Source organism: Buteo buteo, chromosome 13, assembly GCF_964188355.1.
Source record: "Buteo buteo chromosome 13, bButBut1.hap1.1, whole genome shotgun sequence".
Lineage (NCBI taxonomy): Eukaryota > Metazoa > Chordata > Aves > Accipitriformes > Accipitridae > Buteo > Buteo buteo.
Genome location: NC_134183.1, coordinates 30,291,651 through 30,310,176, shown reverse-complemented (window position 1 = coordinate 30,310,176; position 18,526 = coordinate 30,291,651). Strand labels below are relative to the sequence as shown.

The 18,526-nt window shown below is 36.1% G+C and overlaps 1 protein-coding gene across 5 annotated transcripts in view; it reads left to right on the top strand.

Annotated features, from left to right (window-relative positions):
• Nucleotides 1-17,918, top strand: part of NEDD4 (NEDD4 E3 ubiquitin protein ligase) — a 63,773-nt gene extending 45,855 nt beyond the window's left edge. For all 5 annotated transcript variants that reach the window (XM_075045338.1, XM_075045337.1, XM_075045335.1 and 2 more), the window contains 17 exons: nt 638-757; nt 1,193-1,399; nt 2,475-2,546; nt 2,790-2,844; nt 2,936-2,994; nt 3,970-4,035; nt 6,321-6,550; nt 7,182-7,303; nt 7,403-7,473; nt 9,661-9,756; nt 10,841-10,914; nt 11,062-11,122; nt 11,699-11,758; nt 11,864-11,971; nt 12,574-12,670; nt 15,939-16,011; nt 16,089-17,918. In XM_075045338.1, coding sequence (XP_074901439.1) covers nt 638-757; nt 1,193-1,399; nt 2,475-2,546; nt 2,790-2,844; nt 2,936-2,994; nt 3,970-4,035; nt 6,321-6,550; nt 7,182-7,303; nt 7,403-7,473; nt 9,661-9,756; nt 10,841-10,914; nt 11,062-11,122; nt 11,699-11,758; nt 11,864-11,971; nt 12,574-12,670; nt 15,939-16,011; nt 16,089-16,191 — 1,674 coding nt within the window. In that variant the 3' untranslated portion in view covers nt 16,192-17,918. The remainder of the gene's footprint in view (nt 1-637; nt 758-1,192; nt 1,400-2,474; nt 2,547-2,789; nt 2,845-2,935; nt 2,995-3,969; nt 4,036-6,320; nt 6,551-7,181; nt 7,304-7,402; nt 7,474-9,660; nt 9,757-10,840; nt 10,915-11,061; nt 11,123-11,698; nt 11,759-11,863; nt 11,972-12,573; nt 12,671-15,938; nt 16,012-16,088) is intronic.
• The last annotated feature ends 608 nt before the right edge of the window (nt 17,919-18,526 follow it).

Below are 18,526 nucleotides of genomic sequence, written 5' to 3'. Positions count from 1 at the left end.
TGAAGGATTTTCTTCATGTAAAAGTTTTTTGGTTTTTGTTTTTTTTTTTTTTAACTACGTATTACGTGCTGACATTCTAAATGAGATTTGGCCTTCTGCTTCTGGCAGCTGTCCTGACAAAATTGTGATTACAAGTCTAGCAATATTGGAGTTCAGTTGTAAAGCTTTCATGTTCCAGCTCTGTGTTTTTTGTTTACAGTTAGCTTAATGCATGGATAGAGCTTGCAGAAAGAAGTAGTCTTCCTGTGAAGATATGAGTTTTGTTTTTAAAATTGTTTGCTTTGTAATTAAAAGCTGTACCACCATCCGTACATTTTGTTTTTATGGTGACACTGCAAGCTGTGAGCTCATAGCTGGAAGTACTAGGCTGGATCAGCCATGTCTAAACCAGCTATATAAATGAATCCTTTTAGATGAGGAACTTGAATTTAAAAAATAAAAAAATAAAAAATCTGTCACTTCACACTCTTCAGCAAGGACTTAAAAACTGCTTTTCTGTTTTATCCAGTTTGTGAAAATCATGAACCTTCTGGATTATAGTTTTGTTTTGTTGTTTTAATTTGACAGAGGAAAGCCTTTTCACAGTCAGTTTCATGGTTTTCTTAATTGTTTTTCTTCTGTTATCACTAATATTTAGTTACTGCCTACTTCATCTGGATTACCCCCAGGCTGGGAAGAACGACAAGATGAAAAAGGGAGGTCGTATTATATAGATCACAATTCTAGAACTACTACCTGGATAAAGCCAGTTGTACAGGTACTGTCTGTCTTCTGATTTATTCATGTTTTTAATTTAACCTTTTAAACATCTCACAAAATATCAGTAAGAGACGTCTTTGAAATAGAACATGCGAAAGGCATAAACTGGTAAAGCACTACAGAAAATAGCTGAGAGAATGCAATGAGAGTTAGGAACAGTAGTACTTATGGCAAGTCACTCTATTAGTGTACCAAGAAACCCTTCTGGAGAGCGATAGCTGACTGAGAAACCTGAAAGACTTCTTTTAACCCTGGTAGCATAATCAGTAATTGTTAGTCAATGTTGTTGATATTAGACTAAACAAATCTATGTATTGTCTGGCACTTGCTTTATGAAACTGCTTTCATGAGTCAAAAATAGAGGCTAATAGAAAAAATATATTGCTCTACAGGGCTTTGATTTCTTTTTTTTTTTTTTGGTCATTTACCATAGACTGCTATGGAAACAAGTCAGTTGTCAGCTGTGCAAAGTATTTCTATAGGAAGACAACCACAGGCAACATCAAGTGATTCGTCACAACAGTCTTCTCAGCAGCAGCCTGAAATGGAGCAAGGATTTCTCCCTAAAGGCTGGGAAGTCCGACATGCACCCAATGGGAGACCATTCTTTATTGACCACAATACCAAAACTACAACATGGGTAATGGAAAACTGCTCTTATGGACTGAAATTCTAGTTCCTGTCAAGTCAAAGCTTTGCTGCTTTCAGCAAGCTTCTGTAGACTTCTTTAGTGACAAGATAGCTGTGTTACATCTGTTAAGGAACATATGTAATAAAAATGCAAATTCATTTAAAATATCTGTCATGAGTAGAACATTACAAATTTTACAAACTGTATTGATACTTGAAAGTTTAGCTTGGAAGGAGGAAAATACTGATGTCTATAGGAATCTGTTTCGCAGATGTAAAGCATCTCCTAAATGACACTTCCGTCATAACTGTAAAACTGTGATAGCTTATATGCACGGTTAGCAGAAATCAGTTTTGCAAACTTACCTTCAACAGGAAATCCATTACCTTGAATTTATCATATGGTACAGTGCACAATGCAAATTTCTATGAATTCTTAAGAAAGCAGGCCAGATGCAGCTAAGGTACGGATGAGGGAGTTATACAGCTACAATTCCACACACTGTCGCTGCACATCACTAGGCAGTGCTAATAGATGGACTTCAGCATTTAAAGAGTAGGTCAGTATTACTGTCAGGTGAAAGAGAAACAGAGAAATGCATTAAATTGATTAAAAATGAATACTCATTTCTTCAGGATTATGGAAAGACCTCATTTAACACAAATACCTTCCTCCTACCCCCCAAGAAACTCCAAACCAACCAACCAATGAACCAACAAAAAAACCCAACCATCAAACCCAAAAAGCACAAGGTGTGCCAGAAACCATGTGGAAAGATTAATTCAACTCAATTACACTAAAACTGAATCAAATGAAGGATTTATATATATATACACACACACACACTTATGTATATATGTGTGTGTATATACATATATACAAAATAAAGTGAGAAGTCATTAGAAGATGATTGTAAACTACTGGAGGACTGAGAATCTCCAGGGAACTACCTGGCTGCAGAATATGCAACAGTTATCTAGTTGGTAGTAGGTCTGTTGTTTACACAATCACTAATAAAGAAGAAAAAAGTAAAAGCAAAACAAAACAAAAGGATTTTAACGTGCTGCTTGGTTTGTTTTCAAAGGAAGATCCAAGACTGAAAATTTCTGCTCATCCAAGGAGATCCCTAGATCCAGTAGACCTGGGCCCATTACCAGTAAGTAAACCATTTTATACTTGTTTTGCAGATACAACAATTTTAATACTTAAATTAGCACTATCGAAACTTGCACATGAGAAAATGCAGCCTGCTTTTTTAATATAAAAAATAGTCTATTTTGAATTCCAGTGCTGAGAGTATATGGGGGGGGGGGGGGAATGCCTCCAGCTGCAGATCATGTTGAATTCTATGCAAACTATACGGTCAGAAATTTATAATAAAAGTGTCTCCTTCTTACAGCCAGGGTGGGAAGAGAGAACTCACACAGATGGAAGAATATTCTTCATAAACCACAGTATGTACAATGTAGTATTCTTCCCCAACTCATCATTTTTGTTTCTGAACATTACCTAAATTAACGGAACTAACTAAGAAATGTCTTGCAGATACAAAGAAAACACAATGGGAGGATCCTCGATTGCAAAATGTGGCAATAACTGGACCAGTAAGCTTTCCTTATGTAGCTTTACATATTTTTCAAGGATATTGTTAATAGAATCCAAACAAACTCTTGTCATTTATCAGGTACTCACTCTAGAAGATGAAACTTCCAGGGTGTTTGAACAAGGCATTTTTATTTCTTTTTAAAGACTGTTTAGAAAGCTTTCTGTGGAAATGGTCTTTAAATGCCAGAAAGAAGAATTGGTTTGCAGAGTCATAAGAAAGTTTCCTTATAGGCTGGGGGTGGGATTTGAAGTGGGTAAGAAACTTTTTTTTTTTATCCACAGTGTCCAAAATAATACTAGCTCAATTCATGAAGTAAACTTAAAAAAAACCAAAAAACCAAAAAAAACACAAAAAAACAAAACACCCAAGAAAAAAAAAGAAAATGGCTTTAAAAGGGATGGAATAAACTTCCAACTGAAAAATAATTATCTAGCCTTGATACTTAATCCGAAGTGCAAAATTACCCGTACTAATTGCAAAGACGGTGCACATTATAATTATAGATGGGTTTTAGTGTTCAGCTGATATCTGTGTTTATTAATAGCCCACATATGTAAACAACCTTCTCTGTCCATGGAAAATAGAGGTGTTTGTAGCCAGGTCTGTCATAGCAAGGAAAGACTATGCGTTATGTAAGTCACCAAAGGCATTTTGGTCACTTTGATCTGGGCCAGTCAGTGATCTTAGTCAGTCACATCAGCTAATAGTAAAGCACTGGATAAATTCTATGAACTGATCAGAACAAATGATCTGAACAAAGAAGTACTTTTCATTCCAGATGTTTTGAACTCTCCATGTATTTATAAATTGAAAGTCTCCCCTGATACTTAGTAAAACATGTATTCCTGTTTTCTGAGAACTTAAATGTATGGTCTATGTTTCACAAATATAGACTAGTTTATATTACATTAATTGTTAGAGTATCTCAAGCACTTTTTCTCTCCCCCCCCCCCCCTTTTTTTTTTTTCCAAAGGCTGTGCCTTACTCCAGGGACTATAAGCGGAAGTATGAGTTCTTCAGAAAGAAATTGAAGAAACAGGTTAGTAGTCAGTAGTAATCCAACAGAAGGTTAAGAAACTTATGCCCCTAAACAAAGGAAAGCTTGGGTTACAGTGAAAGGAAATTGAACTTTGTAACCTGCTTAGGGAAGGTAGATTTACTGTCTGATCACGAATACATATGTGAAGCAGCGACTTGGTAACAGTTAGCATTTAACCTAACAGTAGGGTTTGTGACTTTATGCAGTGATGAGACTGCAAGCAATCTGATTGAAAGAGAAGAAGTTCTAAAAGGTTAAAAAAATTGTGAACCTGGAAGTAGGCTCGCAACAGAAAAGTTTGGAAATTACTGATCTAGCACATAATAGTTTTTGGAACTCAGAATATGGAAATAGAAGTTCTCAAACTAGATTTTAGACTGTTCAGATAGAAATCTGTACTGTCATCTTGGTCAGGCTAGATGACTAATAAATTGTTATAGCCTTAAAATCTTAAGTTTATGCATCTCATTTGCAAGTTCTACTTTGAAGTGGCAGTGCCAGATATATTTATAACACAAAGCATAAAAGACTGTAAATAGCATCTGGATATCCAGATAACAATGAGTCTTGCACAACTGCAATCAAACTTGGTGTCCTTGGGAGATATTTTATATATATAATAATAGCCTTTGACCTATACTTCACCTTTTATGTACCAAGTCTGTCTCTACCCTTTCTGAAACCTATGCATTTTGAGCTGTACACTAATGCATTTTGAGCATTGTACACAACTATATGTGCACCTCATTTTTTTGTGTTCCTAGTCAAATAAGCTTGGCATTCACTCAAATGTCATTATCCTAATCTGAGAAGTGATAGACAGCTCAGCCACACAATATAATTGTAGTAATTCAGGAATTAAATACACAAGTAGATTTTAAAGCATACATTACTATTGCATTTTAAGCATTCACAAATACCAAAATGACAATTAGGGGAACAGATTGATTTTTTACTGAGATTTAATTATTGAATACTATTTTAATCAGCTAAGTTTGGTTTTAGTAATTTATTTTATTATTGCTTGAACTTTTTTCTGAAAATTTCATTTGCAACTAAAACCAGGATTTATTTATTTATTTTAGTTTAGGAATGTTTGCTGCTTTCTGAAATGATGAAAAAGACCTACATATTTCAGCCATCCTGTAAATTAGAGATATAATATTGCACAGTATTTTGCAACTTGGAAAATGACAAATTATATGCTCCCCCACCCCAAGTAATTATTTTTTGTTTGTAGTTTGGCTCAAGCTGTTGTTGAATATAAGTAGGCATTACATTTAAACGCGGCATTCCGGTTTTGTTTTTTTTTTAATTTAGGATAGATTATTTAAGGAGTAGAAGAAAATAAAAAGGAAGCACATCTGAACACGTGCTGTTCAGAGTGATTTATTAAATATTTCTGCATTCAAAAATTCATTATTTCTACTGAGACTGTGACTAGTTCTTTGGAATTTGAAATATATTGAGTTTCACTGCGTCATCCTAATCTAGTTATAGAGCAACATGACTTGAAATTTCCTATTCCCACTTTCACTGAATTTCTCCATTTTACCTGAAGTAATTGCTGAAATAAACTGGCTGAAAACAAGTGAAATCAAGAAAATACTCTGTTCTCATATAGTGATTTAATGATTCAGCGAAGTTTTATTCCTGGTTTATTAGGAGCTTACTCTGAAAGCTCAGCAGCAAATATGAGCTCCTTGGATATTTTTTAAATATTTTCCTGTATGATAGTAAATATAAATCTTGTGATTTGTTCCTGTGACTTCAAATTTTAAGTGGACTGATATTTATTTGAATATTGTAGGAATACTTGTTTGTCATCTATGTCTTAAGTAAGAGAAAGGGACACCTAGCCTTATAGTTAGAATATTGAACTAGAAGGTGAAATAAGTCAGGTAAAATTGTTCTAAAATAATTTTATTCATAAACTCTGAGCTTTTTTTTTTATCAAGCCTATAATGTGATGAATTTTTAGTGTTAAAAAAGATTCCATGCCTTGCTGCATGCAGAACAACTGAGCATATGCTGTTACCAGTAAGAATTTATTTTAACCCTGTTTTCTTGGTGTGAAATAGAACTTTGAACTCTCCATGCTAGTTGAATTGTATGTAAATAGAGCCTCTTGTCAATAATATTGTGTTATGTTTCCAAATTATTTAAGAAAAGGATTTGTGTGCCATTCTTTGTTTACAGAATTTGCATACTTTGCAAGACTAAAAGGTGCTGGGTTTTGTTCTATTATTCTATATTTTAATTTTTTTTTTTTTTTTTTTTTTTAGAGTGATATTCCAAATAGATTTGAAATGAAAATTCATCGCTCAACAATCCTTGAAGATTCTTATAGAAGAATTATAGCTGTAAAGAGAGCAGATTTCCTTAAAGCAAGACTTTGGATTGAATTTGATGGTGAAAAAGGTTTAGACTATGGAGGAGTGGCCAGGGAATGGTTCTTCCTTCTCTCTAAAGAAATGTTTAATCCTTATTATGGATTGTTCGAATATTCAGCTACGTAAGTAATACAGGTCTAGAAGACATGCAGACTAGTTAGGGAAAGCAGATCAATTGTATTTCTTATACATACTTTAAGAATGGAATTACTTTTTTTTCACCTCCTAAACTGTATAGAAGGGTTGTTAATAACTGTAGTATTCTGCACCTAGTTCTTTGTTTGACAGAAGAATAATGTGGAGACAGTACCCGGTTTTGGTTTGGTTTTGTTTGGTTTGTTTTTTTCAGCAGTCTAACATAAGCCATGTTGTCTTTGCATAGACAAGCATATGCTTGCAACCATCTATTACTTACAGAAAAGGCAGTATTTAACAAATAATACAGAGAATGTTACTCTGACTACTTTAATAGGAGTTAATCCCTTCTCTTTGGTATATCTCTAACTTACAAAGGTAGTTAGTTAATGGTGTTTCAAAACTTTTATTTCTACTGTGCTAATAGAATCTTCTATTGAGTATTCTTTAATATTAGATTAGTGATTTATAAATCCAATTATGATTATTCTTTCAACCTGATGAAAAGTAATACCTAATTTAACCAGGGATGTTTTTCAGATCTTCAAATGTGAGACTGTTCCAATAGTACAATATTTTGTTTTTCTTTCTCTTCCCTGCTCCCTCCCTCAACTTCAGAGATAACTATACTCTGCAGATCAATCCAAACTCTGGACTTTGCAATGAAGATCATCTCTCTTATTTCAAGTTTATAGGTCGTGTAGCTGGAATGGCTGTTTACCATGGCAAACTTTTGGATGGTTAGTATTTATTTTATGTAATACGATATTTAGATTAATACTGTGCATATTTTGAATTGTAAGTTACATACTGTTAAATTTATTTCTTATTCTTTAAAGCCTTTTTTATTCGTCCTTTTTACAAGATGATGCTCCAGAAACCAATAACGCTTCATGATATGGAGTCTGTGGTATGTAATTTGCTTTATCGTGTATGTTAGGATTTCATGTTCATAGTAACTTTTTTATATATCTTTAATTACATTGTGAAGGTTTGAAACTGCATGATTCAAAGAAATTTTATGCTATGTCTTTTATAAGCCTGTATCATGGTTTAACCCTAGCCAGCAACTAAGCATCACACAGCTCCTTGCTCACCACCCTGCCCTGGTGGGATGGGGGAGAGAATCAGAAGGGTAAAAGTGAGAAAACTCATGGGTTGAGATAAAGACAGTTTAATAGGTAAAGTAAAAGCCGCCCACGCAAGCAAAGCAAAGCAAGGAATTAATTCACCACTTCCCATCAGCAGGCAGGTGTTCAGCCATCTCCAGGAAAGCAGGGCTCCATCATGCCCGACGGTTACTTGGGAAGATGAACGCCATCACTCCGAACCTCCTCCCTTTCTTCTTCTTCCCCCAGCTTTATATGCTGAGCATGACGTCGTATGGTCTGGAATACCCCTTTGGTCAGTTGGGGTCAGCTGTCCTGGCGGTGTCTCCTCCCAACTTCTTGTGCACCCCCAGCCTACTCGTTGGTGGGGTGGCGAGAGAAGCAGAAAAGGCCTTGACTCTGTGTAAGCCCTGCTGAGCAGTAAGGAAAGCATATCAGCATTATTAGCACTGTTTTCAGCACAAATCCAAAACATATCCCCACACTAGCTACTATGAAGAAAATGAATGCCCTGCCAAAATCAGCACAGTCTGTAACTTGTGTAGGAATTAAAACTTCCAGTGAAAATCAGAGAGACCTAGCCTCTGGTTTAAGTCAGTTAAGCTGTATTGAAAACTTAACTCTAAACTTTCTGTGATGTTTTCTTAAAATATTTTTAGACACTAGTGTTCTTAAAATTAAAAATAAACATCTTTGGGATCGTGCTCTCAACCTGTTTTTTAAATTAGTTTGTGTCTTTTGATTATTAAAAAGAAAGGTATTCTTATACTTCCAGAGACTGAAAATATTTGAGTGATACTATGTAACATTTTTAGAGGAAAACATGGTCCTTACAATTTTCTTGTTTGTTTGTTCCCCTGATAATGATTCTTATCTAGAGTAGTCCTGGGCAGAGTGATTTTTATTCAGTCTCTTTAATCTAATACTGGTTTTGCTGTCCTATAAGAATACAGAATATGGTTCCTATCTGTTTCTGAGTAATAGATTTATAGATATTGTCCTGATTTTTTTTTTTTTTCTCAGTACTGTAGAATCATAGAATGGTTTGGGTTGGAAGGGACCTTAAAGATCATCTAGTTCCAACCCCCATTGCCACAGGCAGGGACACCTTGCACCAGACCAGATTGCTCAAAGCCCCATCCAACCTGGCCTTGAACGCTTCCAGGGATGGGGCATCCACAACTTCTCTGGGCAACCTGTCCCAGTGTCTCACTGCCCTCACAGTAAAGAATTTCTTCCTAATATCTAATCTAAATCTACCCTTTTCCAATGTAAAACCGTTACCCCTTGTCCTATCACTACACTCCCAGTTAAAGAGTCCCTCCCCATCTTTCCTGTAGGCCCCCTTTAAGTACTGGAAGGCCTGTACAAGGTCTCCCTGGAGTCTTCTCTTCTCCAGGCTGACCAACCCCAACTCTCTTAGCCTGTCCTCATAGGAGAGGTGCTCCAGCCCCCTGATCATCTTCATGGCCCTCCTCTGGACCTGCTGGAGCAGGTCCATGTCCTTCTTGTGTTGGGGACCCCAGACCTGAACACAGTACTCCAGGTGGGGTCTCCTGAGAGCGGAGTAGGGGGGAGAATCATCTCCCTTGACCTGCTGGTCATGCTTCTTTTGGTGCAGCCCAGGATGTGATTGGCTTTATCTTAATTTTCATTTTCTAAGGCTCTTTGTAGTAATGCCTAACAATACAGAGAAGATAAATACAGGACGAGAGGCAGAGAAGAGTCCAAAATACGTTAGTTCAGATAATGCTGTGGCATCTTATCACCAGTTTGCTGCGTGAGAGATTTTTAGTCCTGAGATTGCCGAGTCTTCAGGTTTCAAACATCTTTAAATGTCTTTGTAGCTTTGTATAATTGCAGAGTCTGTGTATCCAATACAGGATTATCCTAGGTAGCAGCATTCACTGGGCTGTAATGGAGCCTCTTGTAGCTTAAAAGGTGCCTACTCTATTTTATATTTACTATTTTGCAATTCTTTCTCTTAGGATAGTGAATATTACAATTCTCTGAGGTGGATTCTTGAAAATGATCCAACAGAACTGGACCTCAGATTTATAGTTGATGAAGAACTTTTTGGTCAGGTTAGTATGTTTATGTAAAGTAGAATAGACAAAACATGAAAGAAAACATTTGACCTGTGAAATTAGCTGATTTTTATCTCTGTGGTATTAAGCAAAACCCTTCATTCACAGTCATGTTGGTTTGTTCACTCAGCTGCTTCTTTTAGCTGGCACATGCTCATGCAGTGCTCTGTTAGCCTGGCTGTGATGTGATAAAGGACTTGGAAATAAGCAGAGCTTTAAAAAATAGGACGTGCTTTTTTCTTAAATAATACTTGTATTGAAATGTAGCTGTTGCTGTGAATGCAACTGCGACTAAGATATCCATAGTCCCATTACTTAATCTGGAGTAGAGGCTGGTTTTATGTGATTGGCTGGAAAGGATGAGCTCTTTTGGAAGTGGTAGGAATCATAGATTTCACTGGGAGATAATAATAGAGGTTTTTCTCTAACATGTACTAGACAACTATGGAATAAACAAGTTCATTGCTGTGTAGAAAGCTATCCAAGATAAGTCATGTAGAAATACCACAGGTCTTGAATAAAAATTCCAAATTAGGGGTGCCAACTAGATCTAAGTAGGATAATAGCCTTTGTGGTCTTGTGTAACTAAAGTGATCCTAAGTAGGAGCATGAAAATGTACATCTGTAATGAACTGAAAATCAGATATTTGTCTACTGAGGTTCTAGTAGTATAAATCATTATGTAACAGATATGCATATTGTTTCACTTATTTATTGGGACCATTGCTGAAATTGTTCTGTAAGTGTTTTTCCTTGAGATCTGGAAAAAAGGCTGGGTCACTGAATATGTGGTTAGTAAAGACCACATTACTGAGAACTTGTGTGTGAACTTATGTAATCTGTTGTAGCAGGTCAGAAAAAAATTGAGGTTGCCCCATTGCAGTCTGGCATGCCTGAATAATACTTGTTTTAAATCAATCAACCAAATTCTCTTTATCCAGGTGACCTGTGAAACTGGTTCTATTTCTCATAGTTTTCAAATTCTGCAGTCTTCAAAAGTTAACTATATTACCTAATATTAGCATATGAATTCTATTACATACTTATCTCATTTAAGACCTATTCTATGTACTGCATTTAGACCCATCAACATGAACTGAAAAGTGGTGGATCAGAAATAGTTGTCACCAACAAGAACAAGAGAGACTACATTCAGTAAGTAGTGGTCATTATGTGCAATGTATCTCACTGGATTTCCCCTCTAGTAATAGAGGCTGTGTGTTAGTTGTATTAACAAAAGGAATTTGTTGCTTTGTATATGAATTGCTTTTATTTTAAATGTTTTGTTTTGTTTTTTTACAGTCTCGTAATTCAGTGGAGATTTGTGAGCAGAGTGCAGAAACAAATGGCAGCCTTTAAAGAGGTATAGTTTTAATTACAAAAGAAATTTTAAGAATTTGTTGCATCTAATCTTAAGATGAGCTTTTTTGGAAATCCTGAAGACCCACAGATAATGTTGTTACAGGTATAAAAAAGGCAGTGATACTGTTTGTAGTGTCAGCGTTGAATTATTTCAGACATAAAAATATTTTTGGTATGTTTTTACTGCGGTGTTTAATTCATATTGAAAAATTTGCTTATTTCTCAATCCTGGCTGACAGCTTTAGCTTTAGTGCAAGCTATTTAATGAACTCTGCAGAAATGAAAATTAAATCAAACTAGTAGAATTAAACTAGCTGGTTTATCCTCATTTGTATAAATTATATTACATATACGATATTCAGACTTAGAAATTCACCATTCACTGTTGCACAATAAAGATGTGAGATAAGTCAGAATTAAAAGTACTATAACCAAACTGGGGACTGCTGGTGTCCAAACATCTGTATTTGATGTATTGCTTTGGCTCTGTTTACTAAAGCATCTAAATACCATTCTCAGTGAACAAAAATGCTTAAATAATGTTGACTTGATTTTTAAAAACTTCCCTCCTTTTCAGGGCTTTTTTGAACTAATACCACAGGATCTGATTAAAATTTTTGATGAAAATGAGCTAGAGGTAAGTGTATAATGGAAAAGAAAACAAATTATGTTGAAACTTTATGTTATTGACTTAAACTTTGGTGGTGTTGTTTTTTGTTTTTTGTTTTTTTTATCTGTGTAGTTATTAATGTGTGGACTGGGAGATGTGGATGTGGCTGATTGGAAACTACATACAAAATACAAAAATGGCTACAACATAAACCATCAAGTAATACAGTGGTTCTGGAAGGTATATAATGAATTTCTAATATTTTTTTACTTAAAACCTGTTCAAAAGCTGCTGCCTTTCAGCTATGCTAGTTTATCCTGTGATTCATGAATAGGTAGGTAAATATTTGACCATTAAAATTCCTGAGAAAGATAGTAAGAAAACTAAAGATGAGATGCATGGTAAGAATGTAAATACGGTACTGATACTTGCTTTTTCAAAAAAATCCATGTCTGACTGGGGTTAAAAATATTTCTGTGTAGTTTTTTCTGGCATGGTTCCATTAAAGAGGTGTTAAACTTTTCTGTTTAATAAATTACAGGAATTTGGCTGCTAGTTCATAACATCAGGAACGTTCAAAGAAAGTAGGGGCCAAATCTTCAAGGGAAGTATTTTAACAGCCTGCTAAGCCAGTAACCGTACTCTCGTTACAGTGCCATTAAAAAATTGTTGACTTCATAGCTTTTAGCAATAGCAGAGAAGTAGACTATGTGTGTCACTAAAAAAACCTGCATATATATAAAGGATAATGATTTAGAGATAGAAACTATGTTGCATAAATCTGCTAGCTTAAAACCTTAATTTAAAACCAAATCTTTAATTGTAATCATTATCTTACATAGGCAGTCTTAATGATGGACTCTGAAAAGAGAATAAGATTACTTCAATTTGTTACCGGCACATCCCGTGTACCTATGAATGGGTTTGCTGAGCTGTATGGTGAGTACTTATGACTATGCTCACAAGTAACAGAACATGATGGCATTGTGATATTTGACTTCAAACATAAGCACATTATTTTTCAAATTTTGCTTTAAAAATGAGTATACACTGGCAGTTATAAGAAGCAAAGCTAGAGAAGAGTCACTTAGATCATGTTTCCTATGTTCTGTAAATGCTTCATATTAATTCTGGTTTTGGAAGTTTTTAGAAGTATAGGAGTTCCTCAAATGAATGTGGATTTTTAAAATTCTAAAGAGCTGCAAAAATCCCTGTTTACACTTGATTGAGCTTGAAGAAAATTCTCAGTTTATCCGAAATCTGATTGCAAAGACATGCTGGCATCAGCAGTTATTCACACTCTCCTAAGTTCCCCAATTGCATTTATCTGCTCACAAGCCACAGTTGTACAGATACAATTGTTTGTAAGGATATACTCTGAAGAGGACCACTGAAATGACACCAGTTAAACATAACACCAAAAGAAAAGTAGTGAACCTACAATGCAGAGACTGAAACAAGCAGATGGCACTGGGGAGCAGACTTCAACACCAAAGCCAGAAAACCCACTGTGGAAAAACCATGGGCAAGCAGATAGAACAGCCCACAAAGCGTGGGGGTATTTTGCTTATGGGAAGTCTGTTTTCAGCTGCTATCAGCTATTATGTTTTCTGCCAGACTACTTTATTAAGGCTAAAAGTGCTTGAGATCCTATGCAAATGAGTGAATAGCCTGACTTGCATATTTGAATAAACATTTCCTTCTTTGTAAACAAGACAGAAATTTGTTTATAAAACACTAGAATTGTGAACAAAAACCACCCACCACGTGTCCCCCTCTCTCCATCTCTTAATTTTCATTGTAAGTACTCAGTTTATTTTTTCTGTTCCATCAGCAAATGAGTTGTGAGTTCCAATGGGAGGGACAGTGCCCTCAGCAGACTTGAGCCATGTGTGTGCTGTTGCACCTGAACCTTGGTACTGTTGGAGTTACAGCACGTGCTCATCCCATTGGAACCCAATTGGAATTCTGCTGCCTCTGGCTTTTTATTTGTCTAAAAACACTACCAGAGATAGAACTAAGGAATGATATAGGGAAAGAAACTGTTGAAGCTCTTGGCTCCCTTCTTCCCAGGGATTAGGATATCCTTGGGCAGTCTTCTGGTCAAGTCTCAGTTGCTGTAGTTCTGTTTACTCATTAATGAAAAATCCAATTACAGTTGTCTTGCACAGTGCTTTGTTTCTTTCTCTTAGTTATTTCTGCTTTACTGTGCCCAGCATGCCATCCTTACTAAACCCCAGTAATGCACACAATCACATTTCCAGCACCTGCTTGTATTTGGAGAACTGTAGGTGGTTCTTCAGTGCTTTGTGTTGGTATGTGGCTTTTTGCTGCTGCCGGGTTGCCCCTGTGGTTCTTACCACCTTCGGGCTGCGGTCCTAGAGCTGGCTTTCTAGCGGGAGATCTCCCTCTTGTGGCCCAGAGAGGAATTTCTGCTCATAAAAAGGGAGTACTTGGTGTCTGGGAGCAAATCCACCCAAGTTTGAGAACTAGGACACTGAAGAGATGTGGCTTTCTTCTATTTCTTGTCTTCCCCCCACCCTGCTTTGTCAACCTCTAGTTAATTAGTTGGATAGCTAAAATGCAAACTTATTCTTACCTAGCTATTAAAAGGGAGTTTTTTCTTACCATCAGTCATAGAACCGCTTCTCTGCCTCATCCTTATTCCAGACGTTCTTACTAGTTACTTTTTCTAACCAGCCTTCTGCATTGAAGAAACATGTAATCCCAAAGAAGAAAGTAAAGAAGAGGAGCTGAAAGTGTTCCCGCAACTACTGACATACCTGTCTCACTGATAATATTTTAGGATGAAGTGCTCAGTGTTTGCCCTCATCTGTCTAGTTCATTCACTAGACCTGTCTGAAGTATAGTTTCTGTATATTGATTGGTGTTTCCTGCCTTTTCGTGTATGTTAGTAGTTGTGAAAGGTTTTTTTCGCCCTTGTTTTATTTTCATGTTTGGGATTAATTGTCTTGGGGTTTTTGTTGGTTTGGTTGTTCCCCCCCACCGCCTCTTATATAAGTTGGCTAACATCTTCCAAATCCACTTCTGCAATGTGCATTATTACATGTTGTTATAATATAATTTCATTTTATTATGAATATGTATACATTTCTTTTTTCATGGCTCTCTAAAACCACAAATGAAATATTTTTGAATTGTCAGTTATAACTTGCATAGTCAAAAAAACCACCAACATTTTGGAGGAGTCATGAAAAAAAGGGAAGGTGTCTGCCTGCATTATAAAACCAAATTAATTTCATATGTCTAAAGGTACTCCACAGCACTTATACCTCAGCTGTATTCTTGGATCAACCTGTTCTCATTACTGCTGCTCATTTTTAATCTGAAACATGTTTCACATCTTCCATTTCAGAAGCAGAAGGCTACTCATACTTGGGTAGCTGTCTGCCTTGCAATACAATTCTCTAACTGTATTGATGGTCATCTTGTAGACTAGTCAGAGGACACCCACTGTCAGAGATCATCTGCTGTTCTCTGAGAAGATAGTGGTTTGGTTTTTGGTTTTGTTTTTTTTTTTAATTACACAGTCTTCTCCAGGCATACACAAATGCTTTCAACAGCTGAAGGAAATGGTTACAAAATGCCCTTTGCATCCTCTTGGTGAGAGTTGAGAGGTCCAAGAAACTTTCAGAAACATGCTGTAAGAGAGTTGCTGAAGGCACAGGCATATCTGGAGCTGGACTTGCTAGCCAAAAAACTTCTCTTGGGTGCCTGTGTACATCCCTGGAGTACACATATGGCCACCGTGTTTCAAAAAGTTCTCAGTTACTCTACTTTGTTGTTGCATAGGTAAAGGTGGACACTGAATACTTTCTGCCAGGTTATATAACTTGGCACATTGTGATAAACATGTCTAAATTTTTACATGCAAAACTTATACATTATAAAACTATCATCTGCACAAAATTTTCCATGCCAACTACTTTACATAGGCATTTGGGTCTTAGACTTCTGAGCTTAAGGTGTGAAAGTCTCTTGAAATTAAGATATAGCAAGAAATAATTAAAAATACAAGTGAGTTGGGATTATTGACCATTACTGAGTGTAGACTGTATTTGCTTCATATAGATAGCTCCTACTAATGTCAGAATTGGATTACAAAACTCCAAAATATTTCATAATTTGAATTTCTAATTACAAAAATCTCATAATGGGGTGAAAATTGATGTATTCTTTTCTGCAGGTTCAAATGGACCACAGTTGTTTACAGTTGAACAATGGGGTTCCCCTGAAAAACTGCCAAGAGCTCATACCTGGTGAGTATTTAATTTAGGTAAATTATGACCTTTAGTAAGAGTGATAAAATACTTAAGAGTTTTCATCTGTTTTTCAGCTTTAATCGCTTGGATTTGCCTCCATATGACTCATTTGAAGATTTATGGGATAAACTTCTTCTAGCGATTGAAAATACTCAGGGTTTTGATGGGGTTGATTAAGACAGACATGAATTGTATCAGTCCAGTGCTGCAATTTCATTTTAAGGGTTTACAAACAAATTTGAATTTTCCAGGGACTACCATTGTATTTAGTCACATGGTTATTGATAGTATCACTTGTAATATAAGTAAATATTAAAAATTCACTAACTTTTGAAAATGTATTTTGCCATTTTCACAGTTTTGTGTACTTTGCTAATAACTACAATATACACATTGGATGGGCCAGTGCCAAGTAAGTAAAAAAACTAAAATGTTTTTAAGCGGTTGCCTCTTCTACAGTATTTGTCAGACTGTCCTGCAGTAAACTACTGAAGTAAAACTGTGAAGAAATCTTTGCAGGGGTGTAAATTTGAATTGCTGCTTTAAGAGGAACAACTGAAATTGTTAAACTGTTTTTAAAAAAACCAAACAACAACAAACCAAACAAAAACAAAACCAACAAACTTCATGTAATGCAATATCATAATCTGTGCTGCTTCGGGCTGTTTGCTACAGATCTGCCCAAAGCACCTTATAATTCAGCATATTAGGTGAAGCATTGGAAAGTATTTGCATTATGAGCCATCAGTTTGCAGAACATTGACTTGCTGACACATTTTATTTGTTAGATTTCTTTTTCTAACTTGCTTTTGTTAAAACAGTGTAACAAAACCAGGATTTTTATATAAAACAGACAAGCAGCATAATTCTGAATTGTAATGAGGAATTATATCAATTTTTTGTCTGAATTTGTATACTGTCGTTGGTTTATTGAGTTTTCATCACTTTTTCTTGATAAATTTGTAGTTCAATGATGGATAATATTTTCAATTCAGCCTTTTGCAACAAATTAATCTGAAAGTGAAATTTGTATGGATATCACTCAGTATTAGTTACTGGTAGTTAGAGGCCTTTATTATCCATTCTTGCAGTATTGCACTACGTAACAATAAAGAACATGTTTACAGGGTTTTCTGAGCCAAATTCAGCAGTCTGATATGTGCAGACTTCTCTGAACTGTGTGGAGGTTATGCACATGTAACCAGGTGCAGAATTTGGTTCTGTAATATGTTTACAGGTTATGCTAGTTTCTATAGCTGCATTTTTATATTTTTTTTTCTCCACTGTTAGTCTAGAAACCAAATTTGTTAATACAGTATAACCAAAGTCATAACCAACAATGTGCAATTTATTGTAGATCAATTTGTCATATAAATATTAGTTTGAATTCTTTTGTAAATGTGGATATTTTTTGTATTAATGTTAAAACTTTTTTTTGAGCAAGTGCTGGTTAAAAGGATTAGCAAAGTTGGTTCTAAAAATAAAAATTGGTTTATATACCTGACTTGCTCTAATTTTAACATTTTATTACCAATATGATCTGAGGAAATGACAGTACCTAGCTTTGGCCAGCAAATTTCTGTTTAGTCACAGTCTTTATAAATATGCAAGAAGGAAGTGTAGCACAACTCTCTATAAAGATATGTAAATTACGTAACAAATGTAATGGGTCTTAAGGGATATTTAAAATCCCACTTTGTTTTATTCTTTGTCTAGGTTGTTAGGGCTGAGAATATTACATGTAAATAAAGGTAACTTATACAATTTTCCCAAATCTATATGCAGTTTTGTAAAACATGAATGATATATCAGTAAATCTGTACAGATTTGAATGTAGCAGGTTTTGTTGCATAAAGCATAAAATAAGGATCCTAAGAGCAGTAAATAAAAGTTTATTCTAGTAAGTTGTGACTCAGTTCTTTGAAGTGCGAATTGGTAGTCTTGAAATAGCAAGAATTCAGTAATTTTAGTACTCCTAGGTAGACCGGGACAGCAGTTCCACTACTTTTGTGTAGGTGTTGAGATACGGCAGCGCTGTTTCCTAGTGTTCTGCTCCCAAGACGTGCAGTCTTTGAAAAATTAATACCATGTTTTTATAAAAGCTGTAGGTTGCTGTGACCCGTTTTTGTATGGCCAGTCTAGGAAGCCCACACAGCAGACAGGCAAAGGTGGAGGCCCCACAGGAATGCCAGCTGACTGCTGCTGAGGGAGGGTCAGGCTCCTCTCTCCTACTGTAGAACACCCTTCTCAGATGGTCGGCAGGCGCACAGCCAACAGACTTTAGTGGTGAGTGCGGCAGGGGTGCGAAAGGGGCCCTGAAGCTCTGCCCCAGGCAGCATGGACTGCCCAGCAGTGATGGGGATGCACCGCAGGGCTTGGTCCCTGGTGCCATCTGGAGGAAGCAGCCCTGGTGTGTGGGTGGAAGCTCCTGGAGAAGGATGCTGCTGCCAGGTCTTGGGCCACAGGGAGTACCTGGCGCCTCTTCCTAGAGCCGGGGCAGGGCTGGCCTTGC